Genomic DNA, 27,035 nt, shown 5'->3' with positions numbered 1-27,035 from the left:
GCACCCTGAGCCGCCGGAAGATCGTAAGAGATTGTGGCTTTGCTCCCTCTAGGATGCTGAGTAATGGGGAAAAAATGCAAGATGGAGAAGCCAGAGCACCCCTGGGAAAACAGTTCCTGAGGGTTCCTACCTAAACCAGGATTTTTGAAGCTGATTTTGAAGAGAACGAACCGCGAAAATAAAGTGCGGTAAAAAAACCCAAAAGTTTTGAGAAAGAGACTTCTGACAAAGCCTGGTCCCCTGCTTGTGGTTTACTCGGTCGCGACACGGTCACGAGGAGGTTTCGCCGGCGAACCTGTGCTGGGAGTGCCTCGCAAGTCGCTTCCTCCTCCTCCGCCCCCGTCCCTCCCCGAGTTTTTATAAGCTCTGCCCCGGCCGCGTTTCATCGATTCTCTGACTCACCGCGGTTGGAGGAGGTTGCCCCGTCCTGGCCTGGCTGAGCCGCTCCCGAGTCTATTCCGAGCCTGTCCCGCTCCGTGCCCGCTCCGTGCCCGCTCCGTGCCCGCTCCGTGCCCATCCATCCCGCTCCGCTCCCACCGCGCACGATGTTCTGCCCCCCCCGACGGCTCTGCCTCTTCCTCCTGCTGCTCCTCGCGGTACGTGGGGACGGGGCTCGGGCGTGGGGATCCCCCGGAGAGGGGGTCAGGGGGGTCCCGGGCCCCCGTCGGGGCTGCCCGGTGCTGTGGTGACATGCCCGGGCTTGCCGCGCCGTCGAGGGGCACGGAGCGCCGGGCTGGGCCGGGGTCCAGCGGGGGGAAAGAGGGGGGAGAAAAGTGTTTGGGGGCTGCGCTGGGCTGGGGTGAGGGTTTAGCCGAGCAGGGGGGGGCCCTGTGTGAATAGGGGGGAGCGGGAGGCTGCGGGTTTACCCGAGGGGGAGCAGCGGATATTGGGGGGAGTCTCTTTAGCAGCGACTGTGCGGGGAGGGAGGGTCGGGGGGTAGCGGCTCCTGTGAGTTGGGGAGAAGCTGGGGCTATGGGGGGGCTAATTGCTCCAGGGGCCATGGCGGGAGCACGGGGGGCTCACCTGGGCTGGGGGCCACGGGGAAAACGGGGGGGATGTGGGGGCTCACCTGGTCCTGGGGGCTGGGGGGAGAGGGGGGTGGCCGAGGCGATGTGCCCAGGGGGCTCACCTGGGCAGGTGGGGGGCTCAGGAGGGTTCACGTGGGTAGGGCAGGGCCGGAGGAGGGGAGCAGGGCCGGGGGGGTTCACCCGAGCGGGTTCGGGGGGCACAGGGGAGGTGCGGGGCTGAGGCCGGGGGGGCGCGGGGGAAGCAGCAGCGTGGAGGGGAAACGAGGAGGGTGGTTTCAGCCGTGCGGGGCAGCGGGCACGGAGGGCACGTGGGCTCCGAGTGGCGGGAGGCTTGACCGCTGGCTGCCCGAGCGGGAGGAGAGGGGATTTCCACCGCTGCGCTCCCGAGCCTTGTTTGCCGTTCGCTCTCGGGATTCCGGGATAGTTTTCCTCATGGGCTGCAGGCGGCTCTGGGCTGCCCGGGGCAGGAATGCTGCCTCTTCCGACTTGCCGAGTGATGTCCAAACCCTCGGCACCGCTGTTTTTTAGGATGGAAAATCCCGTTTGCGGATAACCCAATGTATGGATTGGGCGTTGCTGCTGTTGAAATACCTGAACTCTGTTCTCACCTGGAGTCAGGGGGGATCCTGCCCTGAGTTTTAATCCCCCTGCAATGAGGGAGCCCAGCGGGCACGTGGGAGCTGCTCCCGCCCTGGAATTATTCCCACTGACAGCAGCACTGCCCGAAACAGGTTTTTAAAGAGAATCAGCTGATCATCCAGTTCCTTCCCTGTATTGTTTATCAGAGTTTATTCAGATTGGCTGCATAAAGTCAGGCCTCACTAAACCCATCAGCTAAGGGCCCACTCTGAATAGTCTGGGGGTTTTAACTTTTTATCCCCTTTTTTTAATAAAAGGGGAGGGGAGCTGGTTGGGAGGGAGGATCATAGGACACTGTGGCCATGTGGCCTTTGTTGCATCATGCTGGACCCTGGCCACGGGCTGTCCAGGAGGGATGAGGGAGTGGATCACCTCGTGTGTGTTCCCAGGAGCTCACATTCCATTGAGGGAAGTGCAGGGGGAAATCCCTGCGTTCATTCATTCAAACCTGTGCCCTCGGACCAGGGCTGTCTTGTGTCTGGCACCTCTTTTGTTCCTGGGCCTCTCTTGCTGCTGTCAGGGGTTGTGTGTTAATGCTCTGTGAATGTTCAGTGATGGTCAGGAGTTCAGCTGGGGGGTCTCTCCTCTGCTGCAGGGTCCAGCTCCTTCCTGGGATCACTTCAGGAGAAAAATAAGGGGTGGGAGAAGGGAAAGTTCAAAGCTTGATGCTTCCCAGTGCTTTTTCTCCAGACTTGATCATCCAGAAGGATGGGATATTGAGGATTCCTCTGCCTCGAGGCAACGTGGTTTCCTTGGGTTGTTTACTGTGGGTGAAAACTGAATTCTCCTGAATTCTGTCATGTCCTGCCCAGGGCTGGTTTCTCCCCGATGGGTTGGTCAGGGCAGCAAGGTGCTGGGGGCTGATAACCTTATCGTGCACTTGTTGCTCTTACATGTAAAGCAATGAAATCCCGTGTCCAAAGGGGCTTTCCAGACAGCAGATGACACTGTCTTGTTGCTGTGACCACCCTCACAGCCCAGCAGAGTTCGAGGAGGGAAGAAAAGATGCTTTTTTTCCCCATGGAGACAGCGTGGAAGTGGGACAGGTTGTCCCCTCACTTCCACCCACCGGAGTGGGTGAAGCCCTGAGAGCTGCTCGTGGCTGGAGCTCCTCAACTGGGTAAAAAAAAGCACTTTACAAACTTGCAAAGCCTCCCAGCTGGAGGAAGGAGAAGCAGAGTGTGCTGGCTGAAAAGGAAACCGGTGGGAGAAATGACTCCAACTCAAGAGATCACAAGTCAAGAGTTACAATTTACTGAAAAGATTACAATAAATACAGTGGTACAGAGAAAACCTGGTGTTAAGCCCCAAAGACAGATGTATAACCCAGTACCCTGGGACAAGAACACAATGGGGTTTGTCAACCCCTGTGCTGAACATCACACAGCCCCCCTGGGTGCACAGAGAAAGGAAAGGAAAACCTGTTGGTCCAGGTGTTGGTTGCAGTGCTGTTGGAGTAAGGATCACAGTCTGGTCGAGAGTGGCAGTCCTGTTGGACTTCTGGTGCCAGAAGTCCCAAAACCCCGAGATTATATCTGCCCAGGTTCAGGTGGGAATGTCCAGTACCTCCCCCAGGGCAGGGAGTTCCACAGGGGGTGATTTAACTCCTTGAGCCATAGGATATTTTTGGAATCTTCGGTGATCCAGGTGTTGCAGCTGCCTGTTGTGCCAGCCCAGTGTGGCAGAGATGCCCCCTCAGGCTGGGGGTGAAGGTGCTGATGCCTCCCCGGAGGGGAGCTATCCCAGCAGAGTCATTAGTGTGAAGACACTAATGAAGACACTCCTGGCAGAGTTCTTTGAACACCCAGGTTGTAGCCTGAGGTGCCAGGTGTGCCCTGGCCCTGCTGCAAGTTATTACCCATCCATCAGAAATGACAGACAGGGTGTAGAACACACACTTTTGGTTATACCCACGTGGTGATAAACTGCTCCTGGCCCCTGTGACTAGGACACAGCACCAGAAGCTGTTGGAGGGATGTGGATTTGATCCCTCCAAGCCCAAGGCTGGATATGGAGGGGATTCCCAGGCTGGCTGGGGCTCGGGGGCTCTGTGCCGTGGTGCTGCTGGAGCTCTGTCCTCCCCACAGCCAGGCTGGTCTCAGGGCTGCTGTTTGTGGGTCTGACCACCTGAGACTGGTCTTGGCACTCACCCTTCTCCTCATCCAAGGGTGGGAAGTGTCCAGGGTGGAGGTGGGGGATCGGAGCTGTGCTGAGCTGTTGCTGTGGGGGCTGGTGAGGGGACAGGACAGGACTGGCTGGCGTCTCTATTGTTCTGCCTTTCCAGGCAACTTCTGACTCACGGGAGAAATATTTGCTTTGAGAGGCGGATTTTGTGCTCCCTGTTTCAGAGGGGAAGGGAAAAGTGCCTCTTCCAGGCTGTCACTGTTGTGATGCCTCATTCCCTATGAGGTGGAGGGGTGAAGGCTGGAGCAGGGGCAGGTTCATACCCCCTGATACCCGGGGAGCAGCTCTGTGCTGGCTGAGAGGCCAAGGGCATCGTCCCCCTTGGGTTAGGATTAGGGCACACTGGGAACATTGGGGTGCCCTAAAGGCCTCCCAAACGCTGAGGGGCCGAGGGGCTGTTCCAGCCAGGGGTTGTCCTCCTGCAGCTGGAGTGACCCAGGCAGGGCAGGAAGAGCTGAGCCGGCAGAAAGGGCGGGCAGAGCCGGCGGAAACGCGGCTGCTGTGTTCCTGATCCACAGCAGGATAACAGGGATAGTAAGGCAGAAACACGAGGCCCTGCTGTCCCCTGGGAGCCTCGAGCAGTCCTGTGGGCACAGGAGCCACGTACCAGCCTTGACACGGGGCCGGTTTCCTCCCACAAACCTGTTCCTCCTCCCTGCCCTTCCCTTCAATTCGGGGCTGTTGGTTGGTGCGCTCAGAAATTAGGGAAGGAAAAGGGGTCTGATGTTATCCTAAGGAAGCGTTAGGGAGTGCTTTGCCCTGCTGATAACCTGCCACGGGGGAATCCCCCTGCAAAAGCTGTGCCAAGGAAATACCCCCCTGGTGCAGGGGAGGTGCCCTTTGCCTGCATTGAGGGCACATCTGGTCACTGGCCCTGGTGGCTCTGAGCTGTCCCAGAGCACACTGGGCACAGCAGCTCTGGCCCTTCTCTTCCTTCCCCTGCCCCATGGACTTGGGGTAGTTTCTAACCCAGGTTGTTCTGTATTTTTTGACAGAGAGCTGCTTTTGGAACTGATGCAGCAGCACTGAGTAGAAGGGATAATTTGGATCCCTTGGACCCAAGTGGGGGAGGGACAGAGTTGTACTACGTGCCAGAAAAAGGTCTCCACTGCCAGCAGTGTCCCGCAGGTAGGATGGTCTCGGTGATCCCCCCGTGTGCAGCCTCACTGTGTTCCTGTTGGCAGAGCCAGCAGGGCCTTGCTTTTTGTGAGGGGCAGCTCTCCCCTGCTCCACTGTCATGGATCTAAGAACTCATTACTGGAACATTTCCCTTTCGTTGATTCCTCGTTTGCCTCTGAACTTTGCTGGCAGTGCAGTGACAGAATCACAGAATCGTCCAGGTTGGACCATCAAATCCAACCTGTGCCCCATCCCCACCTTGGCACCCAGCCCAGAGCACTGAGTGCCACGGCCAGTCCTTCCTTGGACACCTCCACCACCTCCCTGGGCAGCCCATTCCAACATTTAATAACCCTTTCCATGAGGAAATTCCTCCTGATGTCCAACCTGACCCTCCCCTGGCACAGCTTGAGGCCGTTCCCTCTCCTCCTGTCCCTTGTTCCCTGGCAGCTCCCCCCTCCTGTCAGGGAGTTGCAGAGCCAGAAGGTCCCCCCTGAGCCTCCTTTTCTCCAGGCTGAGCCCCCCCAGCTCCCTCAGCTGCTCCTGCTGCTCCAGCCCCTTCCCCAGCTCTGTCCCCTCCCCTGGACACGCTCCAGCCCCTCAATGTCTCACCATGAGAGGCTCAGAACTGGGCACAGCCCTCAAGGTGCCCCAGCAGTGCCAGCACAGGGGGACAATCCCTGCCTGCCCTGCTCCTGCTGGTCACACTGGGTTTGATCCAGGCCATTGGCTTTCTTGGCTGGCAAATCACCCCCCTCTCTGCACAGACACGTCCTCCCTGTCCTGTGTGCTCAGAGCTGCCCTTCCTCTCGCAGGCACCCACCTTGCAAAGTCCTGTGAAGAAGAAAATGGCTCCAGCACGTGTTTGCCCTGCAAGGCCGAGGAATTCATGGATTACCCAAACGCCTTCCACTCCTGCCATGAATGTCTGAAGTGCAGGGAAGGTACGAGCCGGTGGGGATCGGGGCAGTGCTGGCTGATGGACACCTGCAGTGTCCCCAGAGGGTGGCTGGGAGCGGGCTGGGTCTGGAGCTGGGGTAGCAGCTCGTGCCAGACCTGCCTGTGTCCAGGGCAGCATCCCCTGTGCCAAGCTTCAATACGAGACCTCCACAAGGACCAGGAGGACGAGGCTCCCAGTGGCACTGGAGGCTGCTGGTGGAGCTTGATCCGGGCACTGCTTTTCCCTTGGTGTGGGCAGGAGTGGGGCAGGAAAGGGCGAGGCTCAAACCTCAACAGCAGGGACTGACTTGGTCTTCCTGGGGCTTGGGACGCGCTCGGGGTCGTTGACGGGGAGGAGCAGGCACAGAGCCCTGTCTGCTGTCACCCACAGATCAGGTGGAGCTGAGTCCCTGCCAGGCCACCAGGAACACGGAGTGTGCCTGCAAGGAGGGCACCTTCTGCGACCCGAAGCTCCCCTGTGAGATGTGCCACAAGTGCCAGCCCCGGTGAGTTGGGGGTCACGGGGGGGTCTGTGCCAGCAGCTCAGCTCCAGCTGCTGAGCCTGCCCTGTCTCCCCCCTTCCCAGGTGTCCCGAGGGCCAGGTGGTGCTGTCTCCCTGCACTCCTTACAGTGATCTCCAGTGTGGTCCTGCCCAGGGCACCGGCTTCAACTGTGAGTGGGGAGGGAAGGTGGGCTGAGGGATGGAGGTGGGAGCTGCTGCCGAGGGGAGCGGGAGCAGCTCCCACACCCCTGGTTTTTGTGCTTTAGACCTCTGGATTATCATCCCAGTGGTGTTCGTGATCCTGATCCTGCTCGTGCTTGTGCTCCTCATCTGTAAGTACTGCTGCTGTTCCCCAGGTGAGCACTGGGTGCAGGGGACCCCCAGAGCACTCACCTGGGCTGGGGGCTCTGCAGTGCCGTGGGCTGGGTGGGAAGAGGGACCTGCCTGGGCAAAGAGGGATCACAGCACTGTTTCCATCTTCCAGGGAAGAGGAGAAACCTGACGTCCTACAGTTTGAAGGTGAGCTGCTGGGATGGCAGCGGGGTGGTGGCTCTGTTTGTGGGGCTGGGGTGAGGTCCCCCGTGCCCTCTGCTCCCCACTTGGCCTGCAGCTCCTGGGGAGGCTGGAGGAGCAGGGGGTGAGTCTCACCCCTGCAGGGATGTGGTAGAGGGGCCAAGCAGAGGAGGGTCCCTGTGTGCTTGCAGCACCCTCACAGTGCCATGAGCCCTCCCCCTCGCAGAGGTGCTGGCACACCCAGGGTGCCCAGTGAAGACCTCAGGGTGAAGGGAGGGCTGTGCTGTGCCAGAGCTCCTGCAGGCTCAGGATAAGCAAGCAAACCATGCCCTTGAGCCCACGGCAGGGGGGATGCTACCATTTGCATCCCTGCGGGGCTGCTGGGAGCTGGGACCACCCCACAGGGTTTGTGCTTCTCTCCTGCCCCAGGATGCAAGCAACCTGATGCAAAAGCTGAGCTGGTGCGGGAGGGGGAACGTGGGGACACAGGACAACAACCTCAACGAGCAGCGCGCCCGGGATCCGCCGCTCCCCAGGGCCGAGGAGTCAGAGGTACAGAGTGACCTCTGCCCAAGCTCGGATGCTTCCCTCTGCCTTCCCCAGGCTCATCAGCTTGGGGGGAGTCCAGGGCTGGACCACAGTATCTGCAGGGAGGTGGAGAGGGGTCTTCTGTCCTTGTTCTGGGTTCAGGACTGCAAATCCTGCTCGTTGCAGTCGACTGCCAGAGTCCTCTGCGGGTTTAATGCTGCTGAGCAAACAGCTCTTCTCTCCCTGGCTGGGAACCACGAGGCAGCTCTCCCTGCTCGTGGCCTGCTGCCATCCCAGAGCTAGGAATCCATGATGTCCTGGGGGTGGAGGGTGGTGTCCGGCCCCAACAGCCCCTGGAGAGAGGGAGGGGGGTCTCCAGTCCCCGCACTGGGGGGCTCAGAGACAGTGTTTGTGCTGGGGCTTGGTGGGTGCTATAGACATTGCCATTCCAGGAGATGCTGCCGATTGCTCCTTCTCCCAGGCCGAGACCCAGGAGGGATCTGGTTCCACAGACAGGGAAAGAACCCATTCAGGGTAAGTGTTGGGGCCCAACAGATGTGCTGGGGGGGCAGAGGGGGTGAGATTTCTGACCCAGCTGCCCGTGCTCTGCCCCGTTCTCTGAGCTTTCCCCTTCCCCCTCCAGCGCTGCGAAACACTTTTTACACCTTTGCTGGAATGAAATTCATCTACTGGAAGAAATTCGGCCGAAGCCTCGAAATGCCAGAGAACGATCTGCCTGATAACCGGACACAGGACGCCTTCTATGAAATGCTCAACAAGTGGCTGGAGAGAGAAGGTTCCAAAGCCTCTGTGAACGTGCTGCTGGAGACCCTGGACCAGCTCAACCTCCGTGGGGTGGCAGACGACATCTCCTCCGAGATCATCAGGAAGGGATTATTTAAATCCGAAGGAGCTGAAGAGCAGGGCGGGTCCTGCGCCTCCGTTCCGTGACCCGAAGCTGTGAACTACCTCCCTGGACATATGAATTTGAGCTGTTTATAGCTCTGCCATTGTGGAGCCTGGCTGAACCAGGAGTGAAGTACGAACTTCGTGGTGCTGTTTTTGTAGCTGTTGCAGCTGCAGGCTCCATGGTGGTGCTTCCTTACCAATGCCAAGTGCTCTCTTGGTTTCACTTGGTCGTTCACTGTTTAGTTGCTGCTGTTTTTTTAAGTTACTTTAAGGTTTTTTAAGTTACGTTAGAGGTTCTGCTTGCTGTTCCAGCTTGAAAAGTGGACTTTGAGGGGAGAGCGGGAACGATTTATTTGCACTATGATCACTGGGGTTGCTTAAGAAAAGGGACAGTGCAGGGATCATCTAGTCCAACCCCCCTGCCACGAGAAGGGACATCTTCCACTGGATCCAAGGCTCCAAGCCCTGTCTAGCCTTGACCTTGAATGTTTTTAGGGATGGGGCAACCACCACCTTTCTGGGCAACTTGTGCCAGTGTTTAACCACGTCCTCATTTGAAAAAGGTTCTTCCTAATATCCAGTCTAATTCGACCCTCCTTCAGTTTGAAGCCATTCTCATGTCCTGTCACTCCAGGCTCTTGTCCAAAGTCCCTCTCCAGCTCTCCTGGAGCCCCTTCAGGCCCTGGAAGGGGCTCTCAGGTCTCCCTGGATCCTTCTCTTCTCCAGGTGAACCCCCCCAGCTCTCCCAGCCTGGCTCCAGAGCAGAGGGGCTCCAGCCCTTGGAGAATCTCCGTGGCCTCCTCTGGACTCACTTCAGCAGCTCCACGTCCTTGTGATGTTGGAGGCCCCAGAGCTGCAGGTGGGGTGTCATCAGAGCTGAGTAGAGGGGGAAAATCACCTCCCTGGACCTGCTGATGACAGTTTAGTTCCGTTCCCTCGGCTGTGGGGTGGCTTTGCAGTCCCTGTGACTCCAGCCAGCGTTGAAAGGTGAATGCACTGAAGGTCTGAGAGTGACCACAAGCACCTGCCATCCCTCCCCCAACTGCAGGGGTTGCTTCTCAAACACTTTCCCTCTCACGCATAGCTCAGGGACAACTTTGCTGGAAAAACTACTGGGTTACTTGAGCTGCCACCCCAGTACAGCCCAGTCCACCAGGACCTTCCCCAGTGTGGTGGGAGCAGCCCAGGGCTGCCCTTTGCTGCCAAGCACTTGCCCCTCCTGCTCCCACCACTTCTCCCCCACTCAGTACAACCGAACAAACCACGTGGATGCAAGCAGGACTTGTGTATTTATGTATTTATTTAGCAATTGTTTACATATGTTAACTTAAAAGTTAATATAAAAATATTGGTATTTTGGTATGCATGGTTGTGTGTGTTTTATACAGAGCTCTGGCCCAGCCAGTTTGCTTTATTTTCCAGTTTTTACATTTCTCTTTATGAAGGAAGAATTAACTTTTTAAAAAAAAAAATCCTCCTGATTTCTTGTCTGGTTTTATTTTCCCCCCCACACACACCCCGTGCTCTGCCAGGGTTTCAGTGGGCACCAAAGGAGCTGGACCAGATGCTCAGCAGCTGCTCCCTGTGGTGCCAAGGACCCAGCCCATGGAATTCGTGCATCCCACTGGGAACGGTCCCCACCAGCGATGCTTCTGCCGGGGGAAAAAGCCCTCAGCAGCCAACCTGGCCTCTGCCTTAACCCCTACACCATGAGTCCTGTGCTCTCTGCTCCCTGCAAGAACAGGAGGGTGAAATCTGTCCCTCGAGCAGGGGGTGGGACCCCGGGGCTAAGGGGGGGCCACGCGACGCTGACCCGGGGCCGGAGCTGCTCCGGCTCCACCCAGCCAGGGCTCTGTGTGCTGCAGTAGCTGTGTGGCAAATCCATGCAGTGCTTAAGTGAGAAGAGGGGCTCTGCTGGCCCCCAAAAAGCCCCTGGGGCTGCCCACCAGCCCCTGCACTGCAGCTGGGGTTTATTGGTAGCGCTGGGGCGGGTGCGAAAAGCAGGAGCTCTGGGGGGGCCCTACCAGGACCAAAAGGTCCTGTCCCGGGCAGCCCCTCGTGCCTCCCGAGCATGCAAACCTGGGCAGGGAGCTCCTGCAGAGCCAGGCACGTGCAGGATGGAGGGCTGGGACACGGGGGCTCGGGGCCTGGCCGGGGGGAGGCACACGGGACCGGGGAGCGCCCGCAGAGGAAAGGGAAAGAAACTCGTGGTCCTACCTGCTCGTTGGGGCTGCAGAGGGGGAGAACACCCAGGGTGAGCTCGCTGGAGCTGCCACCTCGCTCCTGCATCCGTGGCTGAGGGCGAGCATGAGGAACGAGAGGCTCCAAGGTGCTCTGCGAGGCCGGCTGGGAAGAGGAGCAAGGTGGAGTGGGAGGGGACGCACCGGGAGCATCCCCATGTGCTCCCTCCGGCTGCAGGCTCTGCCAGGGATGGGCTCTTCCCCATCCCAGCTGGGGAGGGCGAGCGGAGGTTTGGGTCCTTCCTGGCCTGCCTGGCAGCCCTGCAGAGCCCTGGGGCTGTGGACCTGCAGGGACACAGGTGGGACATGCAGAGTTAGTCTGACGGGAAAGCCACCTCTCCTTGTCCAAGGGGTTTGGATGGATGGATGGATGGATGGATCCTGCAGTGCTTCCCTGTCCCTGTCCACCCCGGGAGCGCTGGAAGGGGGGTGATGGTGTCCCCCCAAGCAGGGCACAAGGATGTGCTGTGTCCAGGCGCTCCCTCCCAAACACACAGGGACCACGCTGGGCTTTGAAAATACCATTTATTACAATGGAGCCTTCCAGGCTAAAAGCCCAAGCCAAGGGCCTGGGGTTGGTTTCTGGTGTGGCAGGTTGGGGGAGTGGGTTTGGGATCGGGTTGGGTTTTTTTGCTTTAAGTTTTCTTTTTAAACAAAAAGTTAAGAATGGGGAGGAGAGGACTCCGGTCCCCTCCACGCCCTGAATTAGGGACAGACCCCACTGGTAGGGGAATACACTGCAGTGCCTGGAGGCATTTGGGGACCAGGGTCCCCTGCACTGTGCCTGACCCTGCTGTGAGTCAAAGGGGGTGGCAGGACCCCCACAGTGGCTCCAGGTGCCATCAGACACACAAACCATATCCCACAGCTTCTGGTTACAAATCAAAGTGGAAGCGGGATGCGTTTCTTCTTCTCCTTCTTCCTCATGCTGCTGATGTTCCAAACAAACAAACGTACCAAAAAAAAAAAAATCAAATCCAAAATAAAACCACAACACAGCCCTCGTGCTCCTGTAAACATGAGTTTCTCCTGCTGCTCGGGCTCTGCCAGTCCTGCAGTGCTGGCACCGCGGCGCGGGGAGAGCAGGGCTGCAGGAGCACCAGGGGCTGGCCCTGAGCCCCCCACCACAGGGACAGACCCCTGTGGCCACCATCTCCTCTGGGGCTTCGGCCCGTGGCGTCCGCTGCACGCCTGGCGCTGGGGCAGGTCACCCCCTGCTTCCTCCTCCTCCTCCTCCTCCCCGTCTCCTCCCAGGGATGCTGGAGCCAGGGCAAGGACGGGCTTTCAAACCACAGCCGAGGAGGAGGAGGAGGAGGACGAAGAGGAGGCTGTGGCTGCTGACGATGAAGGAGAGGAAGAAGGGGAGGAGGAGGCGTTCCAGAAGAGCCACCGCCTCTTGGGCTGCCGTTTGAGGTGGAGGTAGTCTTCCTTCTCCCGCTCCTTCTTCGCCCGCTGGTAGTGATCCTCCTCCTTCAGGTACCACACCGGCGGCCAGCGGTGCTTCTCGAAGTACTCCTGGTTCTCTGCAGGGAGACAGGGGGGAGAGGGGGGTGAGGGTGGTGCCAGGACCCCCTCACCCTGTCATCCCATCCTGGCTCCCGCTCACCTCCCGACATGGCCTTCATGTCCCGGGGGAACTTGCGGCAGACGTTGTTGTAGTTGGTGCAGATGTGATGGAGGCACCAGTCGGCGAGCTGGTAGGCGCAGTGGAACTGCAAGGGATGGAGCCCCACGTCAGAGCCCCCCAGGCATGGACCAGCAGGAGGGATTCACCCCATTTCTCCATGGACACCCAAGACCTGCTTGTCCCCTCTGCCAGGGCAGCATCACCCACCCCCCGGAGCTGCCAGACCCCTCTGAGTGTCACCACCCAGCACCTTGTGCCTCCCTGTCCTACCTGAGCCAGCTCCAGGAACACGAGCACGTCCCCATCGATGTCCACCATCATCTGGGCCGCCTCCATCAAGCCGGTGACCGTGTACTGCTCTGTGGGGGGACACAGGGGGTCACGGGGAGGCCGGGGCGGGGGGACACCCACCCAGCCTGGGGACAGCCCTGCTGCAGCCCCCCGGGCTCACCTGTGAGAGCCACCAGGTGCGGCAGGCAGAGGCGGTTGGCGAGGATGATGAGCTTCATGTCGTCGAGGTCGGGGCTGGAGCTGAACTGCCCCGTGTACAGGTACTCCAGCACCGCCCGCATGCAGCTCTTGCTGGTGTGAGGAAGTGCCACCTGCGGGACACACACACGCGTTGCCACCTCATGGCCGTGCCCACCCTTCTCCCAGGACTGCCCTGGTACCCCTCCTCATCCTCACCTCGTTGGTGGAGCTCTCCACGAAGGGGCCACCGAACATCGCGGCCATCCAGTCGCAGCTGGAGATGAGCAGGGGCTTGTGGGCACTGATAGCACCGTCATCCAGCACGAAGGTGACATCTGGGGACAAGCACAGGGAAGCTACCGGGGCTGTCTCCATCCCCTGGGGCTCGGCCACCCCCTGCCACAAAGTATCTCGCACCAGGAAGGGGACAGAGTCTGGCATTTCCTATATTTTCCCTTTAAAAATCTCTCTCTTTTTTCCAGCATCCCCCACCAGCTCAGAGGAGCTCAGGGAAGGGCCTCAGCAGTGCTCCGGGTATTCCGAGGGATTTTCCCAGGTCATTCCACAACACATTTGAAAGCAAAGGGCAAACCAAGGAAGCAAACTTGTCTCGCCCAAGTTTGAGTCCTTGGAGAACTGGGAAGGACGCTGGGGATCTCCTGCCCCCCCTACTCTGCTCTCCACAGCTTCTCCCAGGGGTGTGCCACGGGCCAGGACACATCTGTCCCCTCACAGTGACAGCTTGATCACATCAGGATCCATGTTCAAGAAACAAATCCAGCCAGAGGGAGGCTGGGACATTCACATCCCCCTGGGATGTCACCTCGTGCTGGTGCTCAGTGGAAAGCTGGGGAAATCCTACTAAGGGCACTTGCTCCCGATAAATCAGATGACCCTGTGAAAAATCCGAGCTGGGAGGGAAGGAAGTCGCCTCTGCTGCTCTTCCGTAAATAAACGGAGCTGCTGGACGGGCTGGGGAGCAGGAAACCCTGGGGAAGGGCCCTTACACTCACTTTCTTGGGAGAAAAAGCAGCAATAAAAATCCCAAAAAAGCAAAGTGTGACCAGAAATCCTGGGAAAGGCGAGTGAACACCTGCTGACCCACAGCACGGCCAAACCCAGGAGCTCTGAGCCCCCCATCCACCCCTCAGACCCCCCTCCCAGGGAACAGGGGGGCTGCTCCCAGGCCCCTGGAGCCGTACCCGAGAAAGTCCCCTTGGCCAGGCATTCCTTCACCCGGTTGGTCCTCCGGACGTGGAAGGCTTTGGTGATCTCCTGGTTCATGAACGCCTCGTTGTTGAGGATGTTGGCCACCATCATCCGGAGGTCGAAGACCTCCAGCAGCTCGGCGATGTGAGCGATGTGCATGAGGTCCCGCTCGTTCTCATCCAGCTCCCCCGTGTACAGGTACTTCAGCACGGCCCGGAAGGGACCCGGCTGGATGGAAGCGTCCATCTTCACCACCACCATCAGCTTGGACTTGTAGGTCAGCGGGTCTTCAGCCATCTCCTCCTGGATGCTGGTGAAAGCCCGGCTCCACGAGGAGAGGTTCCTGCCCCGCCGCAGCCCGCGCTCCCCGTTCTCGTAGCGGTTGCCCCGCAGGATCCCGTCACTGGTGGAGGCTCTAAGGCACGGTTTGCGCTGGCCGGATCCGGCCTCCTCGGTGCTCTCGCAGATATCAAAGCTGGCGGCCCTGAGGAGGAAATCCCGCCCGTGGTGCCTCTCCTCCTGGTGCAGCATCCGCTCGGCGGCCGCGGTGACGGCCACCCCGAAGCCGTGCCCCGCGGCGCCCTGCTGGTCCTCCTCGCTCAGGTCCATGAGGAACAGGTCGTAGAACTTGGAGGAGGAGGTGGAGAGGTAGATCTTGTGTGCGTAGATTTTGATCTTCTCTTGCAGCACCAGGATGACGTCCGCGCACAGGGGGTCCTCTAAGAGGTGGGCTGGACGCTCCTCGTTGTTGGAAGGGGGGTCCGGGACGATGATGATGGGCGGGGGGGGCTTGGGGGGCAGGAAGGGGGCTTGGAGAAGAGGCCTCTGCACGTTGCGGAGGTGGGACTTCCAGAACTGCAGGTGGCGGCGGGAGATGAGGGCGGCGCGGATGGCGTTGTCAAAGACGTCCTTGACGCCAAACTGGGCCACCACGCTCGTCTCGTAGTAGGGGATCCCCAGCTCCTTGGCGACCTCCCTCCCCTTCTCCGGGGGCAGGATCTCATTAGGTTTGATCGGCCTGAAAAAGAGAGGGGAGATGACGAACCCTTCGGGCAAGGGGACAGCGCTGGGCAGGCAAGGACACCTCCAGGGCCCCGGGGTCCCACCTGGCCAAGGGCCGCCGCGCCCGGTTGACGGCCTCCAGGTCGGCGTAGCGCAGGTCGAGCTGGCAGCCCACCAGGATGACGGGCGCGCGGGGGCAGAAGTGCTTGATCTCCGGGTACCACATGGTCTTCACGTGGTGCAGGGAGTTGGGGTTGGCGATGGAGAAGCACAGAACCACGACGTCGGACCTGCGAGGGGAGCGGGGTCAAGGTCCAGCTCTCGGCGCCTCGGCTCTGCCCTCCCTCCCTGCACCGAGGCTCTGCCCCCTCCCTACCTGCCGTAGGCAAAGCGCCTGTCCTTGTGGTGGTCACCAAAGGTGTCCCAGAGCCGCAAGGACACGCTGACATCGTCTACCACATCCCGGGAGCGCTCCAGCACCTGCGGGAACAGAGACACCGTCCAGCTCCCGAGTCCTCGAGCAGGGCGCGGGGGAGCGATTCCCACCTCCCCGGCGGGGAGGACGCGGCTCCACCCCCTCGGGGTTCCCAGGGGGTATCCGTGAGCAGCTCTCACCTCCTGGCAGACGCGGTACTGGTCGATGGCCCACACCGTGGGCACGTGGGTGGCGAGGAGCTGGTACTGGGTCAGCGTGGCGTTGCAGGCGCGGGCGCAGATGAGTCGGGTCTTGCCCACCGCGTTGTCCCCGACCACGACGCACTTGATAGTTTCTACGTTTGGCCTCTCATAATCCATGTCAGAATCCATTAATTGGGACCTGCAGGGGGAACGGGGAGGGGGTGGGTTGGCGGATACACCCAGGCCAAGCCGGGAGGGCTGTCTGCAGACGGGACAGGATGCCAGAGGGGGACAGAGGGATGCTCTCGCTCCCTCGCAGCCCAGAGAAGCTCTGCAGCAGCTGCCCAGCCCTCCCTGGCTCACGCTCCCCGCCAGTCCCCTTTAAAATTTCATGTTCTCGTGGCAGCGTGCGTTGCTGTGCCGTCAGACACATGCCCTGCGCTTCATTCCGCCCTCCTCCCTCCTGCTCTCCGGCTCATGCTTGTTCATGTGAGATGAGCCTTCTTTTTTTTTTTTTTTTAACTCCCTCCCTCCTTTTCCTTTTCTCCTTCTCCAGCATTCGCAGGCGAAGCTTCCAGATCTGCCCAAGCGAGTGCACGCGCGGGCACTGCCAGTCTCTCCCCTGCCAGTCTCGGGGGAGCACAATGACCTGCCCCTCTTTCCCCACCCCATTCCCAGAGCAGATATTTGCTCCCAGCTAAGAACAGCAGAGAAGAAACTTCTCCTGTTTCCCAGAGGCTCAGCAGCCACCGGGACTGGGAGGGCTCCCAGCATCACCAGTCTCCCAGGAGCAAGTGTGACCCCAACACCCCCCGAGAGGGAGGATGGTGCCACGGGTGCTGTGAGGATGGTGTGAAGCACCCAGGTGTACCCAGGTGTACCATCCTTTGCCTGTCCACACCTCAGAGTCCAAACCAGGCAGGATTAACTCATCACAGCAGGGTTTGACAAGATTTCCAGGGGGGAAAAGCGGCGAGGAGGTCGAGGGAAGGGGGAGACGGACTAAAAAAGCCCCACATCCCAATCGCTCTGAACTTCCCAAAGCCGCAGATCTCTTCCCCCTTGTCGCTCCCTCCTGGCACCAGCCTCCTGAGCTTCTATAATAAACCACCAGCGCAGTGAGCGAAAATACCCGGTAACCGTGGCAACCGAGCCCTGCACGCGGGACCAGGGCCGCAGCTCCCCAGCCCGGCAAGGACTTCCCAATGTTAGCACCTCCCTCCGTGCTCCTCCTCCCTCCCTCCCGGGCACACCTGGACACACCAGCGGCACGGGAGAGGGCTCGGCACGGCGCGGGATTGAGCCACCAGCCCCGTGGGCAGGTGCAGGCAAAGGCAGGTGGCACAAATCCAGGTTGCTTTGGGTGCCAGCGCTTCGACACCGGGCGCTGGTCCCCGGCAAAACTTCTCTGACTAGCTGTCACCGCATTCCACGTCCCCCTCCATCCCCTGGGATGCAGGGAATGCATCCCGGAGGGCGTTGAAAACCAGAAACAGCAGCCTCCTTGGGCTCTGCATGCGGAAAGGAACCAGGGCAGGTGGTCCCCTTCCCTGGCAGCCCCTCAAAATCCGTTTCCATCTCACACATCGCCCTCCACTGCTGCTCCCGGGGATCAGCTTTGTTCTGCAGGACCAGGAGATCCAGGAGATCTCCAGGGTGTGGGGGGGGTTGTCAGTGCTCAGGGAGCTTCGCCGTGGTTATTTTTAGGCCCAGCCGTGCTCCCAAGTCGGCTGAGCTCATTTGGATGGTGGGGGAAGGCACATGGAATGACAGCCGCGGTTGGCAGTTCGGATGGGGAGCTCGGCCCCCCCCAAGCCGAGCACAGGGGACTTGGGAGCCTGCTGAGAAAGTCTGGTGCCCCACGGGAATTAGGGGCTAAATCCTGATGGGATCAGTGCCTGCGATGAGGAGGGGGGTGGTGGGACAGCAACGGGCACAAAATGTGGGTTCTCAGGGAAGCACAAACACAGTGGGGTGCCCTGTGGGACCCACGGGGAGGGCTCACAGCCCCCCACCCACCAAACCACCTCAGGAGGGGCTGAGGCTTTCACAGGGCCAATTTCAGCTGCAGCCCCCTCCCCACCTTCCCCTCTCTTCCAAGGACGGCTCTGAAACCCACCGGAAAGCAAGAAATAACCTGACATGCCAAGACATTGGAGTTCGCCCTGAAGGAAAAACTCTTCCCTGGGGAGCAGGGCTGCTCTGGCCAGCAGCCCCCCAGCCCTGCTCTCCCTGCCCACCGCAGCCCCCCACCCAAACCACAGGCACCCAATTCGCACCCACCCTCCCCCAAGGAGAACCCCAAAACTGCTCCTTCCAGGCTCCCAGCCTGTGGTTGCCAAGGCAACTGCACCATCACCCCGGGAGCCGTCGCTTAGCAACTCCCCGGCTAAAAATCCTCCATCCCGCACCTCGCCAGGGCAGGAGAACCCCCCAAACGGGGCGGGGGGGAACTGCCCCAAAACGGCAGCGACGCTCAAAGATAACGCGGCACCTCCCGTGAACCCCCCGGCAGCCGCGGGGCGCGGGAGAAACGGGGCCCGGAGGCAGCCGGGGCTGAGGAGGCCGCGGCGGGAGGCGGTGCGGGAGGCGGTGCGGGAGCGGGGCCCCGAGCGGGGCTGCAGCACGGCCGGGGCCGGGGGATGCGGCGGGCGGGGGGCACCGGGAGTGGGGGCGCGGGGCCGTGGAGCAGCGGGAAGGGGTGCGGGACATTGCAAAGGGGTCGGGGAGAGCCGGGAACGGGGTGCGGGGCTTTGGAAAGGGCCGGGGGAGCGGCCGGATCGCGGGTGCGGGGCATTGCCAGGGGGCTGGGGAGGAGCCAGGCCGGGGGTGCGGGGCATTGCGAGGGGGCTCAGGGGTGCTCGGAGCACCCGCATCGGGGGTGCGGGGCATTGCAAGGGGGCTGGAGAGCATCGGGAACGGGAGCGGGGCATCGCAAGGGGGACGGGAAGCACCGGGAGCGGGTGCGGGGCATCTCAAGGGGTCTCGGGGGTGCACGGAGAGCCCGGACCGGGTGCGAGGCACTGCCAGGCGGCGGTGGGTGCAGGGCGAAGAGGCCGGGCCCTCGCTGCCCCCCGCGCCCGCACCGGGCCGGGCCGGGCAGGATGCGCGGAGGCGGAGCGGGGGACGCGGGGCGGAAGCGCTTGGGGTGGTTTTTCCCCCCCCCCGGTACTTACACCAACACAGACGAAGCGGCGGCTCCCAGGGGCCGGGGCCGGGCTCGCCCCTCCGGACACGGCCATGGCGCAGGTTGCGCGGCTCGGCTGGGCACGGCTCGGGGCCGCGCTGCGCGGCTCAGGGCCGGGGGCGCGGGGGCCCATGGCGGCGGCTGGGCCGCCCCGATCTCCGCATCCGCGGCCCGCTGCGCTGCGCGGATCCCCCCTGCGCGGATCCCGGCCCTCCTGCGCGGAGCGCTGCGCGCTGCCCTGCGCGCTGCAGTCGCGGCCGCCCCGCCTTTCATTCACAAAAAACAAGCGGCCGCGCCGGAGCCCCGCCCCAGACCCCCCCCCCGACACCGCCCATTGGCTGAGAGAGACATTGGGGGGGTGTCCCGGGGGGTGAGGGCGCGTCCTGCCGCGCTTAGGACCCCCATCCTGCCCCACCGTCCCTCGGCAGGGGGTTCTGTCATGCCTCCCCCCCCAAATCCTGACTTCCATGGGACCCCCATCATGCCCTACCCTCCCTCGCAGGGGGCTCCGTCGTACCCCCCCCTAATCCTGACTTCCATGGGACTCTCATCCTGCTCCTAACCCTCCGTCCTGGCCCGCAATCCTGCCCCCCCCAGTCCCGCACTGCATGGATTTCTCTCCTCTCCCACCGTGCATGAGACCCCCACCGTGCCCTTACCCCTCCCACCCTGCCCTCCATCATCTGCTACATCCATACGGGAGGGGGTGACACCCTCATCCCCCCCTGCATCTCCCCTCCACCCTTCCTCTGCATCCTTCCCTCCCCTCACCCCCCAGTCCCGATCCGGGGAAGGGGTGCAGCCCCTCCTGCCCCCTCCCCACGTTTCACGGGGGGTGCACAGGGCTGCCAGCTCCCAGCCGGGCCATGTGTGGTGCTGGTGGTGCTCGCAGGCCAAGAGCCCGGCTGAGGATGGGGCTGCGCCAGAGGAGACCCCTGACAACCCCTCAGAGCGCCCCCAAAACCCGGTTCTGCCGGGGTGGGAGGGGGGAGCAAAGCTGCTCCATCCATCCACGCTCTCCAAGCACAGGCCACGCGCTGCACTCCTGCCTTTTTATCCTCCTCCGCAGCGCTTATTGCAGCCCCCTCCTCACCCTGGGGGCCGCACCCCCCTCCTCCTCCCTAAACCCGAACCCCACAGGGCATTAGAAAAAAAAAACTCCGAGTCATCTTCGCAGCGCGGCTGCCGGGAAAGCGCCGCTCGCTCCGGCCCCGCTGCTCTGACCCCGTAATATCCGCATCATGTGATCCTCGCCATCCTCTCCCGAAGCCTTTCGCCTGCCTTCTCCGCTCCGCTGAGCCGGGCTAGGCTCGGCCCCCCCAGCCCAGGAGCGGCCTGAGCCCTTCCTTCCCCGCTCGGCTCAGCCGGGCCGGCACTGATGCAACGCCGCGTCAAAGCGGGAGGCAAAGCGCAGCGCTGCCCTCGCCCCGCACCTTCCCCCCCTCCCCAGCCCGGCCAGCGCCCCCCGCCTCACCTAACGCGCAGGACGGGGATCTGCCTCTCCATAGCAGAAGGAGATGGAGCCGCTAATTTAGGGAGGGAGAAGCCCTTGAGGCTTTTGAGCCGGGCACCGGCAGCTTCGCGGCGCTGCCTCCGTGCCCACGCCGGGAACCGCGAGCGGGCGGAGGAGCTTTTTTGGCTCCACGCAGAGCTATTTAATCCCCCCCCTCCCCTGCAACGGGAGCTGCGAGCAGCCAGAGCCGCAGCCCGGAGCTCTCTCTCTGCTTCTTGGAGTGGGTCACGGGGGAAGGAACACGTCGAGCTTGTTTGCCAGCCGCATGATTTGGCTTATTTGCTCTCTTTGTAGCAGGTGCTTAATTGTGGCAGAAAGGGTTCCCGGCAGCTTTCAGGGCAGCCAAATTGCCGCCTGCCCCCCTCCCGGCCAGGCGAAACAAAAGCACGATTGTCACTTGCAGTCGAAACGCTCCGAGCTGCGCAGCTCCAGCCGGCCCCTTTTCCCGGGAAGAGAGAGCCGGTGGCTGGAGGCACCGGGGAGGGCACCAGGCAGGGGAAGAAGGGGCTGGGGAGCATCTGTGGAGCACGTGGATGCTGCTCACAGCCCCCCTGCTCCGTGGGAGGAGAAACAAGAGTCTCAGCTGACTTGCTGCATCAAGCAAGCCCACGGCATGGCATGGCATGGCATGGCATGGCATGGCACAGCTGCCCATGGCGTGGCACAGCTGCCAGGTGGGATCTCCCCTCCCTCAGCACTGCTGTCTCTGGCAGGGCTGTGATTAAAAGGCCGTTTTCTCCCTGCTCCCATCTCTCTCTCTGATTTAAGCCTCTTGCAGTCGTCCCCAGGGACTCCCATCTGTCCAGCTCCGTAATCACTCTCCCTCCCAGGCAAAGAGCTCCAAACCCGAGGGCTGAGCGCTGGGGGTCACCCCGGGGAGCTCACACCACTGGCACCAAGCATCCCTTTTCACCCCACAGCGTCCTCCTGCCCCCCTGTCCTGCTCCCCAGCGAGGAATGAAGAAGCTCCCCAGGTCCCTGAGCCATGAGCGGACATTGCTCCAGCCGTGCCCTCCCCAGTAAACTTTATGACTCTCTAGTTTAATGCCAGGGGCGTTTCCACCCCTCCCGGGTGCTGCCAGGCCCCTGCTCAGCCTTGCTGAGGGTCAGGATGCAGGAATCCAAATCCAAACCCGTTTGCTCCTTGGAGCAGCCAGAAAATGCTCTGCAATCGCTGGAGATTTCCCAGCCCTGCCCCCACCAGGGCCCCCCTCCCTGACCCCCAACTCAAGCTGAGCTCAGTGTTATTCACCTTGCAAAGGCCTGAAGGGCTGAGACAGACCAAGGCAATGCACCCCTTGCTGCAAAAGGGGGTTTGGAGTGGGGAGACACCCCAACACACTCCAGCAGCCCCAGACCACACATTCCCAAAGCCCCCCCCCAGGATCATGCCTTTGCCTGGCTCTGCCCTAAGCTCTGCTGCGAGTTTTCCACCTTATCCATGGGAGAAAGAGGCATCACAGTGAAGTGTGTCAGAGGGGAGCAAAGAGCAAAGTCCCCTGGAGAAAGTGGCTGGAGGAAAAGTGCTGGAACGAGGGGGCTGGAGGAGGCAGGTCGGGGGAGGAGGGTACTTACAGGCTGTGAGCCATGGCAGTCATCTTCCCGGCGGGGCTGCCTTTCCCTTGGCTTTCCATCTCTTTCTCTTGGCAGACTCTGAAGGGAGAGGGCAGAAGGGCTCTGTAAAAACACCCCAAACACAGACTCAGACCCCAAAGCCGCCCTGTCCCTCTGCACAGTGTCACCCTGTGACCTTGGGGACAGGGAGCCTTTGGGAAGGCAAGTCCTGCCAGGCCACCTGGGCTGGCCAAGAAGTGTCCCAGTGTGGGGACAGAGCTGTCCCTCCTCTTCCCACTGTCCCTGTGTCTCGCTGCCAGGTCTGCCCTCCTCGTGCCACCCCCTTCGCCGTGCAGAGCAGCCTGAACAAACAGATCTGAAGAACCAGATCTGTGCAACAGGCACACACACACAGCCCCGGCCCTGCAGGTTCCACAGTGACAACTTCCCCTCAGCCCTGGGGCACTCCAGGGGTCCCCCAGTTCCCAGCCCTGCTCCAAGCACCTTACCCTTGGGCTAAGAGCCTTCCCTGTGGGCACAGACACCCCGGGCAGTGCCTGGCTCCCGGGGTGGCCAGCAGACCAGCATGTTTGGTTTGCCCAAGGTTCCCCTCCCGGGAGCTCTGGAGCCAGGCAGGGCAGCAGGGCTGTCCCTCCTTCCCCTGTCACTGGCTCAGCAGTGCCTGCACACGTCAGGCTGGAGCAGAGTCCAGCCTGGGCTCTGCTCCTGGCAAAGCCAACCTGTGCCTGGCTCCCGCTGGGAAGTGGGTTCCACGGACACACCACGGCACTGGGTCCTTCCATGGATTCACCAGGAAGAGCAATAAGGGTCACTCCTCCATTTTGCTGCTCTGAAAACCCCAAGTCTCCAGTTTTTCTTCCTGGGATCTCCTGGCTGAGGGCAGCTGCCAGAGGCATCTTTGTGGGTTTCCCAGCCCCAGCAGCAGCCAGGGAGGGAGGTGCCAGCTCAGAAAAAAATGGGGTTTGTGGGCTTGATATCCACTGGGAGCCAGGAAGAAGGAGAAATCTTCAACCAGCACTTTGCAAAAATGGCAAACCCCAACCTTGATGGGGGAACAGTGGGGACAAAGGGACCCTGCACCACTGGGATGTGCCAACACACTGGTGGGGAGCAGGCCAGGGAGGAGAGCCCACAAAACCAGAAGGAAAGGTCTAAAACAAGCAAAAAGAACATTTTTGCACCTTTCATCCCCTGTTCTGACAGAGCAGAAGGGGCTGTCCCCGAGCCAGGAGATTGGGGTGCTCTGGCAATTCACTGCCTGCACATCCTGTGGCCCAGCTGCCCACCTGGATCCCGTCTCCCAGCCCTGGAATCAGCACCTGATCCTCCTCGGGTGACAGCTCACCCTGCCATCGACACCAACTGCACAACTTCAGGGACTCAGCGCTCAGCTTATAAATATTTAAACCCAGAAGGAGCCGTGTACTGCTGTAAAATGAGACTTATTACACAAGCACAGCCTCCCCTCGCCCCAGCGCTGAGCTAATGAACATTTGGGGCTCTCCAGACGGATCTTTCGCAGCTAAAAACCAGGTCAGGGCAAAACCCAAGGTCCTGGTCCGTGTGTGCAGGATTTCTGCACCCTCCAGCTGGGATGTGTTGGATTTAGCACCCTGAGGGGTGCAGGAAATGCTGCTGAGGTGGAATCACAGCTGAGGCTGCTCCTCCAGCTGCCTCTTCCCGACATCCCAGCGGGGTTTTGGGGTGCAGGGCCGGCCCCACACTCTGGGAGAGGCTGCAGCTGCAGCCTGGAGCACTGACAGGCTCCCCCCGCCCGGCTGCCTCATGCAGCATTCACAGTTTCATACAGTATTAAGAGCTGCTGACGCCTCGTGAAAAAGCTGTGAAAAGCTTCTATTTGGGGAAAGTTCCTCTTATAACGGTGCATCCTGTGGCTTCTCTGTTTCCCTTTTCTCCTGCTTCTCTTGCCATGGAGAGCAGCACAAAAAAACAGGCGGATTAACGTTGCCAACCAGCCTGGGCTCTTCAGCAGGAGAGGAAAATAACCCTCCAAGCAGCTTCCCCCCAGGGAATTGGTTCTCACATTGCACCCAGGGAGCTGCTGTGGGTGGGGGGTGGGTGCCTGGGTGCTGCTGGTCAGAGAGAAGGGGGAAAATGGGACCCTCCTGGGACTGGCTCCTGGGGCTGGCTGCAGCCAGCACCCCCAACAGAGCATGGTGTGGGGTCTGGGAGGGCTGCACGTCTCCTAAAGGGGGAGAAATGCTGGGTTTGCTTGTTTTAGACCTTTCCCTCAGTGGCAGCTGTTTCCTGGGCCCTCCTCCCCACTCTGCTCCCCAGCACATCCCGTCCTGCCATCTCCTTTTACCCCCACTGCTCTCCCCCATTTAAAAAAATAAAAAAAGAATTAAAACATCAAAGAACGAGGAGTCTGTTTCTAAGCAACTGTCTCCAAGAAGGGATGGAGAGCAGAGGAAGGGGAAGAAGCAATGCTGGGTGGTGGGGGGGAGAAAACTCGTGGGGATCCCAGAGCCCCTGTTGGGGTGAGGGAGGGAAGGAATGGCCAGAAAAGAGGGAACATGGGATGTCAGACAGCACTGGGAGCAGGCCAGGAACCCCTGGAGTAGGCAAATCACCCTCTTTCATCATCACAGAGCCTGGCTGCAAGTCCTGGCCTGCTGGAGGGCGGCCGTGCCTCGTGCCCTCCCTCGCTTGTGAAACAGCTCCCAAATCCCCAAAACCACTTCCCATCCTAACGGCTCCCAGCCAGAGGAAGCGGCAGCAGCACCGCCCGTCCCCCTGCCTTGGCAGGAGGCTCAGGGAGGGCGGTGACACCAGCCTTTGGTGGCTGCAGGGACGTCCTGACAACCTGCCAGGAGACGTCAACACCCCTTATTGAACAGCGGCCGGGGAGAGCCGGGTTTGATCTGTGCTGTTCCCGGGGAAAACAGGGTGGATCCGTCCCACGCTGGGAGCTGTGTGCCCCCATGGCTTGGGGTCACCTGTGAGCACCCACCTCGCTGCCCACGGGCCACTTGTTAAACCCTGAGGGCCACCAGCACACCCCAGGGAGTCTCCGGGGGTCGGACACCCCAATTCCCGACAGCTCAGAGGGGAGCAAAGGGGGCAGGAGGGAACGAGGGGCTGGAGGGTCTGTGTCACCCTGGGGGCTGGAAACAACCCCGGGGACACTCAGAGCTCCTCCTGTGCATGAACCACCCCTGCTCCCCACCCACTTCCCAACTCCCAAATCCCACACACCTCTGCACCCCCACCCCACAACTTCCTGGCGGAGAAACCCTCAGCCTCGCCATCCCAGGAGCAGCCCTGGCAAATCCCTGGGGAAAAATGGGGGGCGTAGATCTGCTCCAGGGGTAGATCTGCTCCAGGGGGTAGATCTGCTCCAGGAATAGATTTGCTCCAGGGGGTAGATCTGCTCTGGAGGTAGATCTGCTCCAGGGGTAGATCTGCTCCAGGGGTAGATCTGCTCCAGGGGGTAGATCTGCTCCGGGGGTAGATTTGCTCCAGGGGGTAGATCTGCTCCAGGGGTAGATCTGCTCCAGGGGTAGATCTGCTCCGGGGGTAGATCTGCTCCGGGGGTAGATGTGCTCCGGGGGTAGATCTGCTCTGGGGGTAGATCTGCTCCAGGGGGTAGATCTGCTCCGTGGTTACCTGTGTGCACCGGCCCTGTGCCGTCCCGCGGCTCTTCCCTCCGCTCCAGCAGCCGCCTTCCCTTTCCAGGTGCTAACTGGCCTGGACAGGTAGGGCCCATTTTTATACGCTCGCCCATGTGATCCAAACAAATGCCCTAGGGATGAGTTTTTGCACTGACACAAATAAAGGGGCTGGGACTGAAACCTGTCGGACCACAATCCGGGCTCGGCGGGGGCAGGAATTTTCCACTCGGAGCCGCTCTGGGCGCGCCGGCGGCGCGGCACGCGCCGGGGCCTGCACCTCCCTGCTCCCCAAAATCCCACTTCCCCGCGCTCCCCAAGTCTTCCAGACTCGTTCCCAAACTCTTCCTGTATTGCAGCTGGAGTAAACGAACCCGTGGGATGGTTCCAGGATGGAGGGATGGATGGGAAGTGTGAAGGAATATGCTTGAGGCACTGATCACATCTAAGGTCTGCAAAGCGTTTGGTATTTTTCCCATGGGCCCTGGAAGAAAACACAGCAGAAGATGCCAACCAGGGTGAGAAACAGGGAGGAATCCTTTGCTCCTGGAAAAGGGTGCTCCCTGTAGCTTTGGGGCCTGGGAATGGTGCTTCTGCACAGGTTTGGAGGTGGGTTTTTGGAGCTGCCCAGCCTGCGGGTCCCGCACTGGGATGCTCCTCATGGCTCCTCAGGGTGAGTCCAGGTGACCAGAGATGACCAGGATGGGAATGGAAAAGGGAGGGTGAGCTTTATGGGAGTGAGTCAATGGGAACCAGGGGACCGGGGAAATGGCCACGGGCCACGGAAAGGAGAGGTGGCCGAGAGGGGTGAATCAGTGGGAACAGCTGGTGACTCAATGGGAAAGGACGGAGCTGATGGGCTGATGAGCTGCAGGTGTCTGGTGGGCTTTGAAGGACCCCCTGGAGCGGGAAAGGCTCCGTTCCGGCTGCTCCGCTCGGAGGGACGGGATCGCGACCGGAGAAACGCTGGCTGCAGGTACCGATGGAGCTGATAAGAGCGGGAACGTGCTGCTCGGCACACACGGGGCCAGCTCTTGCCTCACCTCACCTCCTCATTGAGGTGCTGCTGCGCCCCGGGCGCCTCTGCCGCGGCGCGGGGCTGGCACCGGGGGTTACTCACACCTCCAGGATGTTCTGTCCTCACTGGCACCGCAGCACCAAGGGAACCGAGGGGGTTTTTTATGCCTAATTTTGCGGCAGGTACTTAAAAGCTCCCGTTTTGCTGGGTCACAGAGCGAGGAAAACGTTCCCCGCCTGGAGCCATGGCTCGTTTGCAGCTGCTTTGTCCCTGTCTTGTCTCGGAGCATCTGCAAATGGCCCCGATCTCCCCAAATTGCTCCTTCCCGCCTGTGGGGGGTCGCCCGGGGTGGGGTCTCAGCTCTTGCTGTTCCCTGCTCGGCCTCTGAGCCAGGTTTAAGGGCTCAGCCCTGCCAAGAAGCTGGTCCTGGGCTGGGGCTCTGCCAGACCCGGCTGGGCACAGGCTCCTCTCCGCTGCTGGCTCCTCCGGGACCGGGGATACCATGCTGTGAGGAGGGGTAGGTGGAAAAGGGGGGGCGCTGCTGGCCGTGTTGGGGGTGCCAGGCTGTTTTCTCTCACTTTG

The 27,035-nt window shown here is 61.0% G+C and overlaps 3 protein-coding genes and 1 long non-coding RNA gene across 9 annotated transcripts in view; 2 read left to right on the top strand and 2 right to left on the bottom strand.

Annotated features, from left to right (window-relative positions):
• The first annotated feature begins 464 nt into the window (after positions 1 to 464).
• On the top strand, positions 465 to 9,723 carry LOC135403803 (tumor necrosis factor receptor superfamily member 10B-like). 2 transcript variants are annotated; one of them, XM_064638143.1, is made up of 10 exons: positions 465 to 596; positions 4,847 to 4,979; positions 5,786 to 5,914; positions 6,301 to 6,415; positions 6,496 to 6,581; positions 6,678 to 6,743; positions 6,896 to 6,930; positions 7,354 to 7,476; positions 7,905 to 7,986; positions 8,096 to 9,723. In XM_064638143.1, exons 1-10 carry the CDS (start codon positions 546 to 548, stop codon positions 8,401 to 8,403), a joined length of 1,128 nt encoding a protein of 375 aa, XP_064494213.1. In that variant the 5' UTR covers positions 465 to 545; the 3' UTR covers positions 8,404 to 9,723. The 2 variants fall into 2 exon arrangements, with proteins under 2 accessions (XP_064494213.1, XP_064494212.1); XM_064638142.1 differs by having other exon boundaries at positions 6,678 to 6,767.
• Positions 9,644 to 25,498, bottom strand: RHOBTB2 (Rho related BTB domain containing 2). 5 transcript variants are annotated; one of them, XR_010425497.1, is made up of 11 exons: positions 18,705 to 18,965; positions 15,526 to 15,727; positions 15,287 to 15,390; positions 15,015 to 15,200; positions 13,902 to 14,926; positions 12,916 to 13,034; positions 12,680 to 12,830; positions 12,499 to 12,587; positions 12,208 to 12,313; positions 10,579 to 12,124; positions 9,644 to 10,013 (listed from the first exon to the last, which is right to left on the bottom strand). XR_010425497.1 is itself a non-coding variant. In XM_064638131.1 (11 exons), the coding sequence occupies exons 2-11, from the start codon at positions 21,860 to 21,862 to the stop codon at positions 11,886 to 11,888; spliced, it is 2,280 nt and encodes a 759-aa protein (XP_064494201.1). In that variant the 5' UTR covers positions 21,863 to 21,881; positions 25,434 to 25,498; the 3' UTR covers positions 9,644 to 11,885. The 5 variants fall into 5 exon arrangements, 4 of the variants coding, with proteins under 4 accessions (XP_064494201.1, XP_064494202.1, XP_064494203.1 ...); XM_064638131.1 differs by lacking the exon at positions 18,705 to 18,965 and adding exons at positions 21,804 to 21,881; positions 25,434 to 25,498 and having other exon boundaries at positions 9,644 to 12,124; XM_064638132.1 differs by lacking the exon at positions 18,705 to 18,965 and adding exons at positions 21,804 to 21,881; positions 22,292 to 22,442 and having other exon boundaries at positions 9,644 to 12,124.
• The window catches only part of LOC135403808 (uncharacterized), a 53,575-nt gene continuing 36,183 nt past the window's right edge, over positions 9,644 to 27,035 (bottom strand). Inside the window, exon 2 of the long non-coding RNA XR_010425499.1 lies at positions 9,644 to 11,822. This is a non-coding gene — a long non-coding RNA (uncharacterized LOC135403808). The remainder of the gene's footprint in view (positions 11,823 to 27,035) is intronic.
• The window catches only part of PEBP4 (phosphatidylethanolamine binding protein 4), a 79,545-nt gene continuing 79,360 nt past the window's right edge, over positions 26,851 to 27,035 (top strand). The window contains exon 1 of the mRNA XM_064638148.1: positions 26,851 to 26,970. The gene's annotated coding sequence lies outside the window, so the exon portion shown is untranslated. The remainder of the gene's footprint in view (positions 26,971 to 27,035) is intronic.

The sequence above is a fragment of the Pseudopipra pipra genome, chromosome 28 (assembly GCF_036250125.1).
Source record: "Pseudopipra pipra isolate bDixPip1 chromosome 28, bDixPip1.hap1, whole genome shotgun sequence".
Taxonomy (NCBI): domain Eukaryota; kingdom Metazoa; phylum Chordata; class Aves; order Passeriformes; family Pipridae; genus Pseudopipra; species Pseudopipra pipra.
This window is presented reverse-complemented; position numbering and strand designations above follow the sequence as displayed.